The 19,052-nt window shown below is 44.8% G+C and overlaps 1 protein-coding gene across 1 annotated transcript; it reads right to left on the bottom strand.

Moving 5' to 3' along the window:
- Positions 1–929: 929 nt before the first annotated feature.
- On the bottom strand, positions 930–17,498 carry foxk2b (forkhead box K2b). Its single transcript, XM_079253290.1, has 9 exons — positions 17,033–17,498; positions 8,536–8,730; positions 7,618–7,771; positions 6,711–6,857; positions 6,433–6,626; positions 5,977–6,179; positions 5,653–5,895; positions 5,166–5,366; positions 930–2,421 (listed from the first exon to the last, which is right to left on the bottom strand). Exons 1-9 carry the CDS (start codon positions 17,326–17,328, stop codon positions 2,231–2,233), a joined length of 1,824 nt encoding a protein of 607 aa, XP_079109416.1. The 5' UTR covers positions 17,329–17,498; the 3' UTR covers positions 930–2,230.
- Positions 17,499–19,052: the final 1,554 nt, after the last annotated feature.

Genomic DNA, 19,052 nt, shown 5'->3' with positions numbered 1-19,052 from the left:
GTTCTGCTTAGCTTCTTGGTACAAGAATAAAAAACACACACAGCCACTGTGAGGTCAGCAGGATGCAGGAGATCAGTGCACGGCCGCACACCTCCTCCTCATACTGGTCACATGTCGCTGTGAAGCGGCATCCCATCCCTCGCTCCAGCATGGTCAGCTGGTCCATGGAGGGTTTAGGTGGGTTGAGATCTGGATTCGCAGCAGAGATAATCCAGGCTCTGTAGTTGGATCCCAAATTCGAGACGTATGGATTATCAGGTAGCATCGTACATGTGTGTGACACACACCTGGCAGCACCTGAACCTCAGTAAGAATGAAAATCAACAGGAAGTTCTGAAACATTTTTAGGGTGTGTTGCACACACATCTAGCTATGTTGCTCATTCCACAGAAACACAGTTCTAGTCAGTCATACTTTGTCGTAAAGGTCTGTAACCAGGCTTTCCAACCATGTACAGTAAAACACCAGCTGGGATCATCAAAGGGAAGAAATAATCAACTTCATAAAAAATTAGTTTTCTGCATTGTGTCCATCACAGGAGGTTGCCTCAGCCAGCCAACTAAGATTTACTCATTTCTTTTGCTAAAAAGACATTTTTCCCCCGTTATTTTCTCATTTAAGGCAGCTTTTGTTCAGCTTTTGTTGCTACTTGAAGGGAATATCCTGCACCTGAACGCACCACCAGGATACAACCTATTGTATTATAGAACGGGATACAATGGTCCGCTGCTGCCACCTGGTGGATGTGAGCAGAACAACGGGTGGAGCAGAAAAAGTTGAGCCATTTTCACACTGAAGCATGAAGAAAAATGAATTTAAATTAATTTATTAAAAAAAAAAAAAAAAAAAAAAAAGAAAAAAGAAAAAAAGAAAAAAGCATTTCTTTACTGAAGCAGAATGAACATCAAAGTTGTTTTCATACTGTGGTTTGGAACGTGTACAATCAGAAAATACAGACTCGCCAGGTTCCCAGAATAGAGCAGAGCAATCAGTCGAATAGGTGGGGAAGGTTAGGAGGGGGGGGTCTGCCAACACCACAACATCAACACAGCCTGAGGGAGGAGGGGGGAAGGGGGTGAGAGAGAAGGGAAACAAAAAGAAGAGGAGGAGGAAGGGGATGAAAACACAAACATTTAATTCGTTAAGTGCAGGTCAGGTTTTGGACACAGCGGATCTTTTTTCTCTTTATATCATCTTCTCTGTTGTCGCTTACATGCAAGGTCAACATCTGGAACTACACATGGAGATTTGCTTATATCTGTGGAAGTCATAAAATATGTAGGTATAACGAAGCGATTTCATACGGATATGTCAGCACGAGGTGGGCGTGGGGGTTTGGGCAGAAACTAATACGCTGTTTCACCGAACAGGAAAAGAAAAAAAAGTTCACATGAAAAGATTTCTAACTCGGTTTACCAAAAATGTCACCAACCTCACCGTTTTGTACGCTTCCTTTCATTAAATATTACTTTTCTAGATAAGTGTAAATACATAAAAAAAAATCCTATGCTCCACATTTTGAACAACAAAATACTGCATATCTACGTACAGCTGCGATTAAGGAAGGTCAGTATTGTGAGAGGCTAGCTGCCAGAACTTTAGGAATATTGGCTCCAAGTTGATCCCTTTCTGATTTTTTTTCATTCATTAGAAAACAATTTTAAAAAAAAAAGAAAAAAGGAAGAAAATGAAGAATCTTGCCATCGGATGCTCGTTGTACTTGTCGCTCGGTTGGTCACGTCGTCCACATAGGTTGGTGGGGGGGTGTTTCTACAGTCTGCTGGCTGCCAGAGTCTCCAATCTGCTCTGAGGTAGATGTGACAGAAAGGTGGCGTCCAGCCCGAGCTGATCCCGTCCCGCCTGGATGGCGCGAGGTCTGAGCTCAGCTCTTAAGGGTTACTTGTTGTTAAGGCTTCCTGTGGTCTTGCTTCAGTCCCTCTCCTGTTTCAGCGGCTCACAGGAGACACCTTCCAGGTCGTCTTTGTCCCGTTTCTCGGATTTGTTCTCAACCCACAGTCCGTTTTTTTTTTTTTTTTTTTAAAGGGGTGGACTTTAATCATCGTTATTCTACACAGATAACCCAAACTGAAAACAAGAATCTTCTCCGTTTGGCACCGCGGGAGTGAGTGGAAGAGGAGGAGAAACGAAACAAACGATGGGGTGACAGAATAAACCGTGGATGATGAGGAGGTGGTGATGAAGGTGGTGGGTGGGTGGTGGTCAGAACAGATTAGTTGTGTTGGTTGTTGGCTGCTGGCGATTCGGAGTCCGCTGCCGAGGCCGTCTCGTCCTCCGATTTCACGCGCTTGGCGTCGGGCTGTTCGCCCGCCAGCTGGTCGCCGTTGGGCCGTTTGGTGGGGAGGGAGGCGGAGGCGGAGGCGTGGGCCGCCAGCAGGTGGAGGGGGCTCGCCACAGCTGGAGCTGTACGGGAGGAAAATGAAAAGGTCACACCGTGGTTCAGCAACATCTGCACGCAGCAGAAGCGCCGAAAAGCTAAAATGTCTGAAGCTTTTACCGTTTCCTGTTTTCCCAAACCGCAACGTGTTGCATTTCGACGCCTCCCAAAACGTACGCGGACACTGCGAGACCAACGGGAAGACACCGGAAAGCGCCGGAGACTGGATAGAGTCACTACCAGACCAGTTTGGAGTTTGGATGTCAAAGAGGTTCAGAGCAGCAAAAAGCCCTGAACTCCATGGTGGGAAGGGGGGGGGAGTTAACCGGACGCCGGAGGAGCCGTTACATGAAGTGGACGAGGTGGCGGGTTGGGAGCGGGGCCTGGTGATACAATCTGCTGCGTTCTGGGCCAGCTGTCTACGCAATGCCTAAAAGTCTGTCAGCCTTTTAGAAGACGTGGACGATGATAAAAACGTTTGCAGACAGGGACGAAGTTTTCATGTCAACGTTCGCACGCGTTTGTCGATTTAACACGTCGCTTCTGCAGACTGCCAGCTCCACTCGGAAATGAGGCTGATGCACAGCTATCCTGGAACTAATCACAGAAACACTCAACAGTCTGACAGATATAAATATTATGTTACTGAAAGATTCGACTGATGGGGAGGAGGATGAAAGGACGTGGCGCCGTGGCAGACCGGCGAGACAACTGTGTGAGGAGTAGTGTTAAAGACACACTCCAGAATTAGCCGCCACGCGTCCCCTATCGACGGCCAATCCATCTTGCATCCTACCTGACCTGCTAGCGCTGTCCAGCCAGCAGAGGACGATCTTACGATGTCTCTCGTTTTGTCTCTTTCTCTCCTTTAGTCTTCTTGAATCCGAGATGTTGCTTGTTCAGAACATCTAGGTCCTCATTAAACCGTGAAGCGAAACTCTGCTGCAACGCCGCGCAGCGTCCCGGATGGAAAAGTTGTTTAGCGACGGGTTCAATGCCTTGAGACGCTGCACACGATAGATGTCACTGTGTCATCGAACACGCTCGGGACGCGGAGTTTTAAGGTCAGAAAGTTACGTAATGCGTCGTTAAAGGCTGAACTGGAATCCAGAAGGATGAAATGGTGTCTGCGACTGTTTAAGTGCTACAAAAGGAGCAGAAACCAAACCGGAGTTGTTCAGATCTGAGTCTGGATCTGTGTTTCAACTTTTCTAGTCCTCAGAATATAAATAACAAACTGGAAGCTGGATGGAAAGGTTTAATGTGACCTTTATATCACACTGGTTGGCTCTTATTGGTGCTAATTCCCTCCAGCCAAACAGACGAGTCTCAGCTTACACGTCCATGACGACGTCGGTTGCTAGGACAGGCTGCCGTCACCTTGGTTACCACCTCCCATTTTCACGTTGTCTGATGTAAGAAGGCCTAATAACTTTATAGTTTAGCAGAAATCCAAATGCAATTTCTCAGCTTGGTCGGCTCTTTAACGAAGTTTCGGAACAGCTGAGTGTGATTTCCTGACTGAACTGGAAGCGACACCGTTTGTGTGCAGAGAGAACTTGGCTGTGTGTTGCTGGTAAAGCATGGCGTCTGCAGCAGGTTGCAGCGCCTGCAGACATATTTACGTCCAGCTTCTGAACCTTTTCTCTGGTCCTAAATATAAAAGCATAACATACAGAACAAACACCTCAGAGCGTCACATGCAGTCAGAACTGATCATGTTGTCGGGCGTCCCTCCCAGTGCCATTAAAAAGCTGAATAGCAGATTTAATTTGATTGCTTCTGTGTACTTCAGTCCAGCTTTTTGCCGTTCTGCCGTTGCATGTCGGATCCATTCTGATTAAATCTTTCCTGCTCATCATTAATTTGTCATCACTAAGCCGACAATGTCAGATCATGTCCATGTTGTTTTGTTTTTCCTGGCTGCAAACTCTGCATCCATATAAGATCATTAAGTTCCTCTGACTTCTACTTCAGTTACATGAAACATCTGTTTTGGGATGTCACAATTCTCTGATTTCATGACTAAAGGAGGTGTTAACTCCTCGTTTTTCTCACTTTCTGCAGCACATCAGCTGATCAGGCTCCAAACCTGCGTCTCACCCAAGCGGCAACCTCCTGCGGTTAAAAGTGAAGCCTATGCGGAGGTGAATAAAACTGCAGTTCCCCCTTCATCCACTAGGGGCTGCAAAACAGAGCAAATCCCCATAGACTCCCATGTTAAAAAGACCAACTTCACAGCAGAAATAAACATGTTTACAGCCTGGTTCAAAAATCAATTTTAGGTTTAATAGGTCAGCTTTACCTTCATGACAACTGTGGGGGAGTGAATTTTTTCTCGCCCGTTAAAAAGTAATTCGGCATATTTAGGGGAGTGTCCTTTTTGATTGACAGGTACCCGATCTCCCGCTTCCAGTTAGAAGAACGTAGAACCGCGGTTTTTAGCCGGTTAACAACGTGACTTAGCTTTAGCCCGCTTACCTCCGTTAGCTGGTTAGCTCCTGTTATCTCGAGGTTAACTCGGTTAGCTTTAAGCTACAGAAAGCTCAGAGTTCGCTAGATGTCAATCATCCACCATGACCCTCACAGCCCCTCTCTCAGCTCCACCTCTTTGCCCATATTTGAATTTTCCAGGCGAGACGACACGCATGCCACTGCCAAGATAGCGACGGTAGGAACCGCCCACCGAGCTTCAATTCAGCTCTTCAGAAACCTACGGGTGACGTCACGGAGGCTACGTCCATCTTTTATATACAGTCTGTGGTCTCACCTGAGCTGGCGGGGCCCTGGAGGGCAGTGGTGATGCCGTGGGTGCCGTTCTGTGTGATGGCCTTAATGGGCAGCTGGTGCTGACCCACGGGGGCCTGCTGCACTATGGTAACAGTCTGCAGGGGCGTGGCTGACTGGGAGCTCTGGATGATGCGACTGGAGGCGCCGACAGAGCCGATGCTGGGAAGCGTCTCTACTTTGACTGCGAGGAAGAAGACAAACACAAACACGTGGACTTTAGACTCGTGAGCGTCTCTCCGGCCGGAGCACATGAGCAGATTCAATAAATCAAATCATGTGAACGCATCGGCATGCGGGGCATTTTGTTTTTCCCCGAAACACTTAAACCGCGTCAGAGAACTTCTGATATGGCGCATGAGACCAGCGTCTTAGTCTACATGTTAACATCTGTCAGGTTTTGCTTTCATCAACCAAACAGACAGAAACGCTGCGGCTTTGGACTTCGGTCAGGAGGTTTTTCAGCTCACCTTTAACCTCCGTGTGCTCCCCGTTCTCCTGCAGATCGCTCTTGATGATGGTGGCAGGCTGGGCGATGACGGCGGGGCTGAGAGACCCTGCCGGGATCTGCTGCAGGACGTGGACAGTCTGGACAGCGGGCTGGGAGGTGCTGGTGCTCACTGGGGAGGCCATAGTGTAAGTCACTGGCTTGATGGTTTGAGGTAACTGGCGCTGGACTGCTATGAGTACCGGCTGGTTGTTGACAGGCGAGCCTGGACCACGACAGGGACACACAGGTCAGAACCGAACGGGGTCATGGATGTCAGTCTGCGCGCATTGGCAGGCTCTCCTACCTGGTGTGTTTTGTGCAAAGCGAGCTTCCTGGATCACGGCCAGCTTGGGCTGGACCGTGGTGGTGGACAACGGGGTGGGAGCAGAGGAGGTCTCCAGCTCCAGGGGGACTGGGGATCCCTCTCGCGACAGGCTGTCGGGGGTCTGGACGCCGCTGGAGTGAGCGGAGAGCACCCCTGAGTGATTGGGAGACGCTGGAGCGCTCCTGAGGGTCAGAGAGAGAGAAGACATGTTAGTTTACAGCCTCAGAGGGTTGGTGGACATCCGTCTGTCCCGCTGTTCTGGGAGTCCCAACCCTGAAGGGAAAGTTAAAGTCAAAAAGTTTTCAGCCTTTTTTTCTACACAAAGTCAAAAAGCAGCCAGACCGCTGTGGTGGCGTCGTACTGGTTTCCGCTTATCCCAGCCATGTCTGGATCTCAAACTCCCCCAAAACCCAAGTGTGTGATCATGCTACGGACCTGGAGGACAGGGGGCCGTGCGGGGTCCTAAAGCAGGGGACTCCCCTGGGCCGTCGTTTCCTGAAGGCCTGCTCGATGAGCTTTCCCTCAGAGGACGGGTCTATCCTCCAGAAGGAACCTTTCCCGGGTTCCTCCTGCGACCGCGCCACTTTGATGAAATACCGGTTCAGCGACAGGTTGTGACGGATCGAGTTCTGGAAGACAAGAACGCCGCAAGTCATCCAAAGTCTTTGTTTCCTAGACGTCTCCATACGGAGGTTTGAGGAACCAGAACTCACCTGCCAGCCCTTGTCTGCGGTCCTGTAGTACGGGTAGTTCTTTGTGATGTGATTGTAAATGCCGTTTAGTGTGAGCTGCTTGTCCGGAGCCAGCGTGATGGCCTGGACAATCAGCTGTGCATAGGAGTACGGAGGTTTGGAGTCGTCCTGTGGAGCAGAAAGGAGGAATGAAACACAGTAAGACCTCCCAGCACGACTCAGGAGATGAAGTTGATGGTGGTTTGGTTCATTTTCGGCTCATTGATCAGCTGTTCGCTCCACGTTGTAGCTGTTATAACAATCAGGATGCAGGAAGCTGGAAAACAAACTGACTTTGCTGTTTATGTTTAATATGTTCATGATAAAGATGATGATTTCACAGAATTATCTCAACTTTAATGGTTTCATTTTGGCAGCTCTGTAAAAATCCACATTCTGATGAAATGATCTCATGACCCCCAGTGTGGGAACCAGTGTTCCAGTCCAACATGTCCCAGTTCATCATCTGGAAGAACCTTCAGAAATTCCAACAAACACTCCTAAACGTTGTGTTGAAGCCGTGACAGCTGCAGATGGGATGTTCTGCTGGTTCTGTTGCAGCAGATCTGAGAGATCTTCATACAGCTTAGCGCGTTCTTCCTTGTGTTGAAAGCAAACCGTGCAACATCTACGACCTTCACGCAGCCTTTCGTCCTGCTACTCCAGGCCTAAATACGTCCCACTGCCGTAGCAGAACCAGGCTGCTAAACATCCTCTTAGGCTCTGAAATGGGTCTGAATTTTTCCTCCTAAATAGTCGATAAACTGGAGAATATCCAGCAGAATGATTAGTTAAAACGATGATCTGTTAAATATCCGACTGCAGACCCAACGTCACGCCTTTTCCTGGTCTAAGTGGTGAAATGTGAAGCTGCGCGACGATCTCTCACCTTCGGACTGTCCCCTCCAGAGGCCTCTTTGTCGTTTTCAGGTTGGGAGTTGTCGTTTATGAGCTGCAGCTCTGCAGAGCTGACCATCCGACCGCCCATGCGGTAGCCTGAAGAGCCTGCACCCCGAGGGCTGGAGGGGCATGAGTTAGCAGCACTGCGGGGGGGGGGGGGGACAAACAAAGACCATCAGCTGCAATCAACGGCAGAAAAAGAGGCTTGAATCCAGTGTTTAAGACTGAAATAGAACCAGCTTGGCTTTTCCCAGAGGGGGCATGTCCTTGTTAGAGCGCTTGGCTCATCTGCAGTCTGTGCTGCAGTGGCACACTTCCGCTGTTCGCTGCCCTGACGGACACTTTGTCTGGAAATGAGCTCAAAAAAGTCTCACTTCCAGTAAAAGTCTGAACAAGGAGACTAAACATGCTGGTATAAGGGAGGATTTCCAGTTTTAGATGCTCAGGAGGAGATGCAGCAGCTGGATACACCAGCATGTCAAACATCTGCAGCTTTTATTTAACCCCGCGAGCCTCCAGAGAAGACGTGTGAGATGACGGGAGAAACCTGGTCGGGTTTCTTTCAGCCATCTGCTGGAGATCAAGCGTTGAGAGGATCTAAGAGTCGGCGATGGAGCCGCCTCCCTCTCTGAGCCCCGCCGCTGCAGAAGTAAGCCTAAGCTGATCGCTAAGCAAACCGGGGATCTGGAAAGGTCAGTCGGCGACCCGAAGTCTGGCTGGGTTGGGGTGGGAGGGGTTTTCTTTCTGACATGCAGCTGAGACATGACACGGCGACTTCAGGGTGTTAAATCTAAAATCTGGGTTAAAACTTGATTAAAAAAACTTGACGGATTACACTCCTACACCTGACCTCGGATGGTGGTAAAAAAAAGCTGCTTAATCCGCGTCGCTCTCCAGGAACGCGTACCTGATGGTGCCGGTCGGCGACGGCAGGGGGCTCATTAGGTGAGCGATGTTGTCTGGAATGTTGATGGTCAGCGGGGAGATCTGGGGCTGTACTGGCTTCACTGGGGACTCCGGCGCCTCGCGCTTCACCTTCTTCCCACTGGACAGGGCTGTGAAGGTGATCTTGATGTTTGTGCTGGGGAACCTAAAAGTGCACCTGCAGAGAGGGAAAAACAACCAGAAATAAGAGGAAAACAACAGCTAAAGCTCCAATCCAACACGCTTGCCTGGTTCTCTTCCCGATCATTAAGTTTGACCACGAATGTCTGACAGAACTTAAACATCCTCATATGAGGATGGAGAGAGATTTTAATCAAACTGGAAACAAATCATGCAGAGCGGATCGGACGACATTATCAAAACATTTAAAATGACATATTTTAAATTAAGGCTGGGCGATATGACCAAAACCTCACATCACAATACATCTCATTTTATATCCCCATAATGACATACATAACGATTAGGAGTCGGAAAATCAACTCGAAAAATCCAAAATCTGGATTTCTTTTTTTGCTTCACAATTTTAAAATCTATTTTTTTGTTTAAAGTAAAAAGTAAAAATAATCCATGTTTAAAATTTCTCCTTTTTCATTGTTTTTATCGATCTTTTTACTTTCTTCTTGGGCGTTAGCAGCAGCAGAATGATGGTCTGACTTATTGTGTTGTTCTTTTCCTGTTTTAAATAAAAAATATGACGTGCAAAATAAGAAGTTTGATACATTTTTTTCTTTGTTTTTAACCTACAAATATTAGCAATATCAAAAAATTGTGAGAATCGCAATTTAAATCGAATCAGCACCCAAAAAATTGAAATCGAATCGGGACAAAAGCATATCGTCACAGCCCTAATAACGATATAAAACTGTGTAATGTTGTGTCAGTCAGCAGTTATGTGTCAGATGTTGTCTTGGCAACGGCAGCAGTGATCTCCTTCCATCTGAGGGAACTATGGCCGTATGACGTTCCACAGGTAAATACCTGCTGCAGTGTTTACGTCTGGAGTTTATTCTGAGCTTTCGCCTCCACTTGACGCTGCTTTTCCTCGTTGACTCTATTCTTTATTCTTTATCCTGATTCTTGGCAGGTGATAAAATGAGTTAGTTGTGTCGGAGTCCGTTGTTGGGACTGTGAGCTAGTCTGTTGTCTGTTCCACGTCGGTCTTTTTATATCCAAACCGCATCCATGCAACAGAAATTTCTTTGATAAACAAGCTCATTGGTTTGGGTTGGCTGCTCATCTTTCAGTGAAGTATCCTGCTCTGAAACGCGCCTGCTACCGTCTTCCTCCATGTTTGTTTTACAGCGTGTCGTAAAGCGCATCTTGACGTAAAATACTGCAGTAAAGCATCTTATTGTGGCGTAAACGATAAAGCATCATAAGAAACGATTTTCTATCGTCCACGTTATATATATTATGTCAACCAGCCCTATTTTAAATGCAGTCTTGTTTATTTTATGCACAATAGGGCTGTGCATCTTCACTGATGTCATGATTCGAATCAACTACGATTATCTTGCCTGCGATTTGATTCAGCAACGCATCACGATGTGTTGCTTTGTCACTGCACATTGCAGCCTTCTTCATCAATAAATACAATCAGTCTGATCATTCTGATCTTCCTGCTTATTTCTAATTATATCAGCAAATCAATCATAATGTCCAGATATTGATAAACATCCTAAACATGTAAACAATTATGTCATTTTCAACTTCATTATTTAACTTTATTGTTTCTTGTTTAACCGACACATTGTGATATCACTGCATGAAAGGAGCTTACTGATCGGCCAGGCAGTGATTGGCTGTTGATCAAGCTTTTGATTTCATTTTTAGGTTCTTATGAAACAAGCAGATAAAATGAAAGTTATTGTCGATTGAAGCTACGACTGTGGCAAAGAGGCGACCACACAAATCAATCTACAGTATTTGCATGATAATGACAGTAAAATAATCATCACAGAATAAAATGGCATGCAGAAGGCAGATTAATGAACCAAAATAAAGCAATAACTATGGATGCAGCGATACCGATATCAGAATCAGCTCAATACCATGTGTGTGTACTCGTACTTGGTATTAATAAAAGTGTACCGATACCACAACCGATACTACACTAGTTAAGCCAGCGCAGATGTGTTTGATGACATGCTTCGGATGTGTTTTAAATAAAAAAAATGCCTTGAACGTTAAACTATGACATTTTTTGTTACACTAAAAGCGAGAACTTCGTTTCAGAACCACACATTTATAGTAGTATTTAGGTAAAATGTGCCAAATCAGAATAAAACTTGTTGAAATAGTGAGATCTGTAATGTTATTATATTTATATTGGTGAGGTAACTTCAGAAAGGACGGGTCATTTATTACAACCTAATAAAATCTTACACAGTTATAACAGCAATAATAACCATAGTCACAATAATGTTCACATAAACAGATGTGGTATCGGCAAATATCGATACCTGCAGATATTAATATTTCAGATATCGGTATTGGATCCCCTAAAAAGTGGATCGGTGCGTCCCTAGGAATAACATCTATGTTTAAGTTAGTTGCAAACTGCAACCCTGAACATCTCCATTTGATGCTGAGAGATGAAGAAAAAAAGGGAGGAAACTACAACAACCAGCAAAATGGACTCAGCAATGCAAGACCGTTGCCAAGGGAAACACAAAATGCAAGTTTTCTTCCTGTTTCTGTGTGTTTGCAGTGAAAATGTGGCCTTGATGCCCGGCTCATCTCTGGTCTGCAGCAGAGGTTCCCATCAGACAGCAGAAGGAGAGGTCTGCCAGCAGCTTGGGAGCCGTACAGAAACTGGTTTTCCCTCTGCTGCAGACGGCCAGAAACAGCAGGTTCTTCTTCCTCTCTCTCCTGCCAGACCCTCACAGAGCAGGCATCTGCTGAGACTCCTGCATCCCTGACACCTACATCTCAAATTAGCTTTGCTGCTCACAGGAGGAGGCTGAGACGCTTCCTGGAGCCAGACTGGTGAGGGGAGACACTTTCATTATGCATGGCCTCTTTTCACAAGAGCAGAGCCTTCTCTGTAGAGCTGATGAAGTTACAGAAGCTCCGGAAATAACATCCAACACGTCTGAGATGGAGCGACTGACAGCAAAGAGAAATCTAAATTTATCAGTAAATAAGTGGAACAGTTTGGTCTTTTATGTTCTTGTCCGACGAAAACAGACAAAAGTGGTTCATTGGAACGATTTAGCTTCAGATATCATCCATTTTAAGTCGAGGAGTATTAAAATACCGCATTTCTAATGATTTATGTCGAAATAAAAGCCATTTACAATCTGTAAACTAATCTGCAAACAAGCTGTGATGTTACTGGACAGCCTGCAGCACCAGTTAATGACACCAGTCCTGCTTCTGCACTGCAAAAACCGACATCTAAGTAAGATTAAAAATCTGAAGCTGAGTACACATACGCTTATTTTTTTTTTAAATGGTAAGATCATTCTTAGTTTTTATGTCAGATAATTCCTCTTGTTTTAAGAGTATTTTTACTTGTTTTGGGAAGTCTTGACAAGACAAATTTTCTTGTTCTGTTGGTAGATAATTTATCTTCTTTTAAGCAACATTTACCTCGTTTTGTATATTTTTTTTCTTGTTTTTTAAGGCTGAGTTTTTGCAGTGTGATCCTTTAAAACAGAGAAGAAACAGGAAAACGTTCCTCTAACGGGATGATTTTTACAGACATGAAGAGGAAACAACTTAACCTGACAGAGAGAGACAGCATCTGCTGTTTCAGGTCTGAACTGGGGAAAACGCTCCCATCATCATGTAAAACACCAGATATTCCCTGCTGGATGAAGAACTGCCCAGTCTTCAAAAGTCAGTGTTGGAGCAGGGAAACCGAGAACATGTGAGACTCTTCGTGGGACTGAACCGAGTAGCTGCGACTAGCGGATGACCACAGGATGACCCATCTCATATATCCAATGACTTCTTCTCACTCTGTGTGCAGGTTGCGCTGACTTGCCGTCACGCTTCAGCCGGATTTTATAGAAAGTAACAAAAACTGCAGATTTTTAAAGGTGAATTAATCGTGACATCTCCAACATGATTGTTTTCTGATTTCTGGACTTAGCTGGAAAACGATATAAACAGCTAAATCTGATTAACACGAGGATTTCTCCCCAGGACTCCATACATCTGCTTTATTTAATCTTTTAACATCTGCACGTGCTAAACTCTGCGTCGCCTCCATCTTTTCTACGTCTTTGGTGAAAAAGGTGGAAGCGATGCAGTCACAGGATGAGTGGGAGACAACAGAGCACGATGCCGAGCAGCAGCAGAAGATAAAAAGTAGAAATGAAGTAAAACATTCACCTGCTGGCTTATCTGCTATTAGCAGCTAACGCTAACGCCACAGCTGCCAGTCTGGAGATGGGATGGTACCAATACAAGCACTGGAAATACTCGCCAAAAGTAAAGCGATCTGGATCGACGACAACTGATCAACTGGATACGATACCAAAGAAACGGCATTGGAATATTTCCCTGCCCAGGCTGCAGGTGCACATTAATGTGAAATTAGGCTTTTTGTGAGGTGTTTGTTTGGAGCTGGAAGGTGAAGAAGCAGCTACATGAATCGACGTTGTACTTTAGCAATTTCACTATATTCATAATCTGACATAATTTCTCAATAAAAACCCACTTTTTTCTCTGGAATTTGTTCAAAACTCAGCTTGTCCTTCATGTGTTTTACTTTCACTCTAGATTTCACTGATTTCTACTGGAGTAGTATTTATTTTAAACCTTGGAGTGTTTTTTTTAAATTTTTTTTTTATTGTTCAGCGCTTTACGCAGCTGCTGTTGCAGACAATGTGCTTTATAAATAAACTCGGAAATCTCGCAATCCAACTGCAGCATGCCTCATAGACGGTGCTGAAGATTTACGTCTTGCAGCTGTTGTCACAGGATTATAGTTATTTAATGATTATAGTTTAATCTATGCCAGGCCTCAGCAATAATATCTGATATCAAAGTCTAATTTTGTAGACTCTTAATAAAATAACACGAATATTGTACCAGAGCTCACATCGGATCGATGCTCGGTGTCTGCAGATACCCAATTCCCAAGAATCAGACGGGAACGCCGGCGTTGGAACATCGCTAGCTGCCACGAAAACAGAAAGTTGTGTCACTGACAAGACTGTACGAAGACGCGTATTTATCTGATCACTCCGAAATATCTGGTATTGATGAGTATTTTCAGCAGTTCTGGCAAAAACTGAAGCAATCAAACCAGTTTCTTCTGCCTTTTTTTGCTTTAAACCTCCATGTTTGACACACTTTATACCAGCAGAGCGCGGAGACTGAACCTCCACACTGCTGCGGGGTCGCCAGCTAAGAGTCACCTGACGACCAGGGAAGCGACGACAACATCAGGTGACGGGAGATGTACCGGTAGTTCGCAGGAGGACGAGGCTCGGTGTCGACTGTCTGGTGTCTCATGCGCTTCTGGTTTGGAAGAAATTTGCTAAAACTAAGAGATTTTAACCAGATTGGTGGTGCTTCATCATCAGTTGGAACAAAAACTGGGATGGATCTCAGATCAAACCTATTAATTTGTTACAAAATAATTTAAAAAATAATCTTAAATTCTTATTATCTGAAAAATAAAACAAAAAAATAAACATAACAGTAGCAGCAAGGACAAAGTTGATTTTATGGGTTCTGCTTAAAAAGATTTACCAGTAGTGAAACTGTTGATGGTTTTCTGTGATGATGAAGTTTTGACTGCAAGCTTTTTGTGGAAAAACAAGAAATTATGGTCATTTCCCCCCTTTTTACCAAAGTACCTGATAAATAATATGTTACACCCCTCAAAACATACAATAAAGGTAAAAAAAACCACGTGATTTAGTAATAGTGCGAGCCAGCGTTGGGATGCAAACATTAAAATGTTACCAAGCATCCTGGGAGACGCAGCAAAACAGCTTCACAAAGAATTCTGATCAAAACAAACTTTATAAATCTGCAGCTTTGGATACAAAACTATCCAAAACTTTCAATGAATGCTTGTATTTTTAGTCTGCATAAGGCTCAGAGGAGTGGAAGCTGTGTGTGTGTTACCAAACACCCCCTCTCCTCCCCCCTCCTCCCCCTGTATGCAGTTACAGAAGCCTCTTTATAACCCCATTTTCTCCTGCAAGAACAATGAAGCCCAAAACTCCAAAAACATGCCGTTGCTACGCCGCTAAGCTCCGAGGACAGCAACAAAACAAAGCTCGCTCAACTGCAAGCTTTCCCGTGAATTTAACCCCCCTGCACGCCCCCCCCAAAGAGAGAGAATGTAAACAAAAGAGGACAGAAAGATAGCGAGAAGAACCCACTTGGAGAGGAGTGGTGGGTGTGGGAGAGGACAGGAATGGGAGGGAGGAAGGGGAAGCTGTTGCTCTCTGTTGCTTCTGTTTACGTCACCAAAGAGGAATCCCTGGAATACGAGCGACCTGTGGCCTGAGCCGCGGCTCGCCGAGCTTTCTCTCACGCCGCCAATCTGCCTCTTCAGCTGTACCCGTCTTATCAAGGACACCGCGGCGCGTTTAAGGGTCCTCAAGCTTTAGGATTACAGTAACGCGTGCTCATTGAAGTCCGCGTAACAGACACCGATTAAAAGCTCCTTTCTGGCGGGCGGCCTGATCGATAGGAGAACCCGACACCATCTTCACGCCTTCATGTTGTGCCTACAGACTGACATCTATATGCATCTGCACGTCTGAATGGCTGCACAGATGATTAGTTAACTTTCCAACTGGAGGGAGCATCGCAGATGCAGAACGTCTGCGTGCACAAGGCCCGTTCAGAAGCCGCATCAAGCCAAAACAAGTCGACTTCTTTTTCTTTGTGCAGTGTGAGAGAGCGGTTTCATGCTGAGGGATTGCACAAGTTCCGTGTAGTGTGCAAAGTCTGGCCAATGTTGGCGAAGGCTGGCAGGTTTGTTTACATTACGGAGCATATCTCTGAATAAGCTGAAGCAACTTTTTGGCATGCTAACATGCCAAACAAATCTGTCTGAACAAGACTAAACAATGTGGTTTGATTGAGCTGTGATCAAACTGTTTGCAGTCGCCTTCCTGAAGTTTCTTTAAGACACTGAAACGTCACTAAAGTGAATTTTTCTGCCGTTATTTTAATCCGAGTCTGAAGACACGGTGAGCTTTAGACATGAAAACTAAGCCAGTTACCTCACACGTCTGCAAAAAAAACTAGATATGCAACTGCAATGATATCAAAGACAATCCTTATTTGAAGAAATAGATGCTTAAAATGAGTAAAAAGCCACAGAAATGTGGGAAAAATGTAAATGAATCAGGTATGTGTGAAGAAAACCTGCCTTGAAACATAACAGACATATCAGATGTCAAAACCATTCATTGGATCTGTTTTTTTTCCTCCTGTTTGCCTCATGTATATGTTGTGCAACTGCAACTAAAAGTGCACGTGACAAATTAAAACAAGTACCTGCAATTCAGCATGCCGTGGGAAGATTTTTTGCGAAATTATAATTACACTAATAATTCAACTTTGGATACATTTGACAGCAAAAGTCAAGAAAACACTAAAATATATACAATCCAAATCTGTTAAGTTTAGCCTCAAAATTTAGCCTTATAGTTATCTTTAACATGTTTATTTGGTTGTTGCAACTTCATTTTAACCAAAACAAGCAGTAAACATTTACTAGTAAACAAAAAGCAAGTCCAGGGTTGATTATCAGTGTAAAAAAAAAAAGAAAGTGAAAGCTTATATATTCTTCAGTTATAAACCTGTTTGATCAGCAGTTTATATCAACAACTGCAAACAACAGGTACAACACATGCAAGCAAACCCAGACTTGACCTTAAAAAATAAAAGCTTACAAGCAAATATCAAGCTCCAACTCTCCGTTTATTGCAGGTAATTATTGATTAAAAGCCAAACAGGTTCAGTGGGACAGAGGTCATGGCTCCTGCAGGTTGTGTTGCTGTGAGCCAGCAGGGCGGAGACCGACTGCTTTGTTTACGTTTAGGGGTCGAGAGAAACTCCATTCACAAATACAGGGAGGATATCTAGCCAACACCAGCAATGTTTACAGTATCACGAGAACACATTTTTTCATCAAAGTGTGCGCGCGTGACAGTCAAAACCAACCCCAGTGCTCCCCATTGCTGGTAAATGTAGCTAACTGGTTTTAATGTCACCGCAAAGGAAAGCAGCTGAAGCTTAAAAAGAAATGGCAGGAATGTGGGATTTGGTCGGAATGACACAGTTGCTGTGAAGAATGTCAACAAAGAAAATGGCTTTGCAAACAGGATGCGGACTTCTTGCTAACATGCTAAAACACGTGGTCCTCCCGACCCTCGCTAGCCACTATAAACCCAATGTTGTCGCCTCTTAACTTTAGCTTTTTACTGTAGCTGGGCTCCACATGTCCAGATGGAAAAGAGGGGGGAACTTACATCCGAGGGAGCTGCAGAGGAGGGGCGCCCCGTCGGAGGAACACTCCGTCCACAAACACCCCGTTTTTCCCCAGACACCTCAGGTAGAAATCTCCGCTGCCGGTGCCGTCGTCGCTGGTGGTGAATATCTCCAGATGCCTCCGCGATATGAAGCTGGAGTGGCCCATGCTGACGTCCACGGAGCCCTGAGAGGAGTTCCGGCCGATGGTCACCGAGCGCTTTTTCATCATGTATTCGAATTCACGGCCCTCCAGCCGGGCAACCGGCCCGGACGACCCGCTCACAACAGCAGCCATGTTCGGGGGGTTTAAAGCCTCAAAAAAAGCCAAATGCAGGGGCAACTAAAATACCAGAACACGTAAACTGACTGCGGCCCTTCAGAGGCTTATAAATTAAATAAATCTACAATATGGGGCATTAAATTTAATGCAGGAATCTAGAGGGAAAAATGCGAGACCAGGGACAGCGGCTCCGACCCACCGCCGAGAGAAAGGGGAGCGGAGAGGTCCAACCAGACAGAGCGAGGGGCGGGAGTGACTCGACTGACAGGCGTCTCAGCCAATGAAAACCGAGAGAGGTGATGGAGCGCTGCAAAAGCAACCAATCATACGTGAGAATTAATCCGAGGACAGATTCAAGATCGGTTGGTGTGTAGCAGTAAGGCGCATATGCTGTTTGGGGAAAGCGAAAACGCGGCTTCTTACAGAACAGGAAAAGGACCGGATTGACTACTTTGCACGTGCAATCAATCGCAATAATTTCTACAATCAAAAAGATATGTGATAATCCGCCATGGTGCATCGACATGTGTGACTAAACCTTCATCCCGGCCAAAACAATCCGCCTGGATTCCTGCGAGTGTCTGACTGATGGAGCTGTCCTTGGTTTGTCACCGTGCTGGATGCTCTTCCTCCTCCACTACAGAATACACGCCTGGTTTTCCTCCACGCTCCCTTTGCAGCATCTTCTTACTTTGTAATTATATCATTTAAATGATCAGCACAAACAAACCTTGTTGCCTTGGCATTCAGACCTTGTCCACATTTCCCTGTTTGCTTTTAATCCCGAGCTGTACTGTACTGCCTGCAGACCTTGTTATCACGATGAAGGAGCCATCTGTGGGCCACTTGGTTATGAATTGGAGAAGTGGTGTGATCCTGTGGTTGACTACACCTTTGACAAGGAAGGAATCATCACTGCTAAACACAAACATTCAGTTTTGCATGATTAAAAGGAGAAGTTTCCTGCAGCACTAACTATGTCTCTTCACATTATTGCAAAAATAACACTAAAAACTGCCACTTTGAGGACATTTTGCCCCTCTATGTGGTTTAAAACTTGCTCAGCTTGATGCAGATCATTGATCTGATTGTACATTACAAAAAAAGACAACACTTATAATATATGTCATGTTTACAGTGCATCATAACGGCATTAGAAGTAATATCTACAATCTTGCATGACATATTAGAGCAATGTTAGAGTAGATATATAGTAAATTCCAAAACATTACATACCTTGTACAATGCTCTAGTATTGCCACATTTCAATTATTGTCTGCAATCTGAGAGGTAAATATGTTACAGAAACCGTACGCACGCACCGCCCTGAAAAGCAGATGTGTTTCCATTTATGGAGTAACTTTATGGAATAGACTAAGTGATTATTTAAAAAAAAAAAAAAAAAAAAAAATCCAGTTAGTGTACAAGAAATGGTTTTTGGATAAATATAAATAAGAAGAAAATCCATGATTTATTTTGCATCTGACTGATGACTTTCAGTATGTAAAGGCTGCCATATAACTGTAAATTAAAGACTGTAAATAAGTAGTATTTAAATAAGCCTTGGGCTTCCTTCTGCTCCTTCTGAAACAAGGTATAATGTTACAAAAATGTGCATCTTTGTTTTGTACTGTATGTGTGTTTGAGATGAATAAATACAAAATGTTATGCTATAAACATCCCTCATAGCACAGCCTGTGTGAACCATTTCTTTGGGGTATTATCACAACATATCTAAC

This window comes from Telmatherina bonti (genome assembly GCF_933228915.1).
Source record: "Telmatherina bonti genome assembly, chromosome: 14".
Classification (NCBI taxonomy): Eukaryota; Metazoa; Chordata; class Actinopteri; order Atheriniformes; family Telmatherinidae; genus Telmatherina; species Telmatherina bonti.
This window is presented reverse-complemented; position numbering and strand designations above follow the sequence as displayed.

What these genes read in the sequence shown, in the direction of transcription:
- foxk2b (XM_079253290.1), bottom strand. Translation starts at nt 17,328, where the DNA reads ATGGCTGCTGTTGTGAGCGGGTCGTCCGGGCCGGTTGCCCGGCTGGAG. An exon ending in CACGGCCCCCTGTCCTCCAG is followed by an intron (nt 6,180 to 6,432) that starts GTCCGTAGCATG and finishes TCTGACCCTCAG; the next exon opens with GAGCGCTCCAGCGTCTCCCA. An exon ending in CTTTGCACAAAACACACCAG is followed by an intron (nt 5,896 to 5,976) that starts GTAGGAGAGCCT and finishes GTCGTGGTCCAG; the next exon opens with GCTCGCCTGTCAACAACCAG.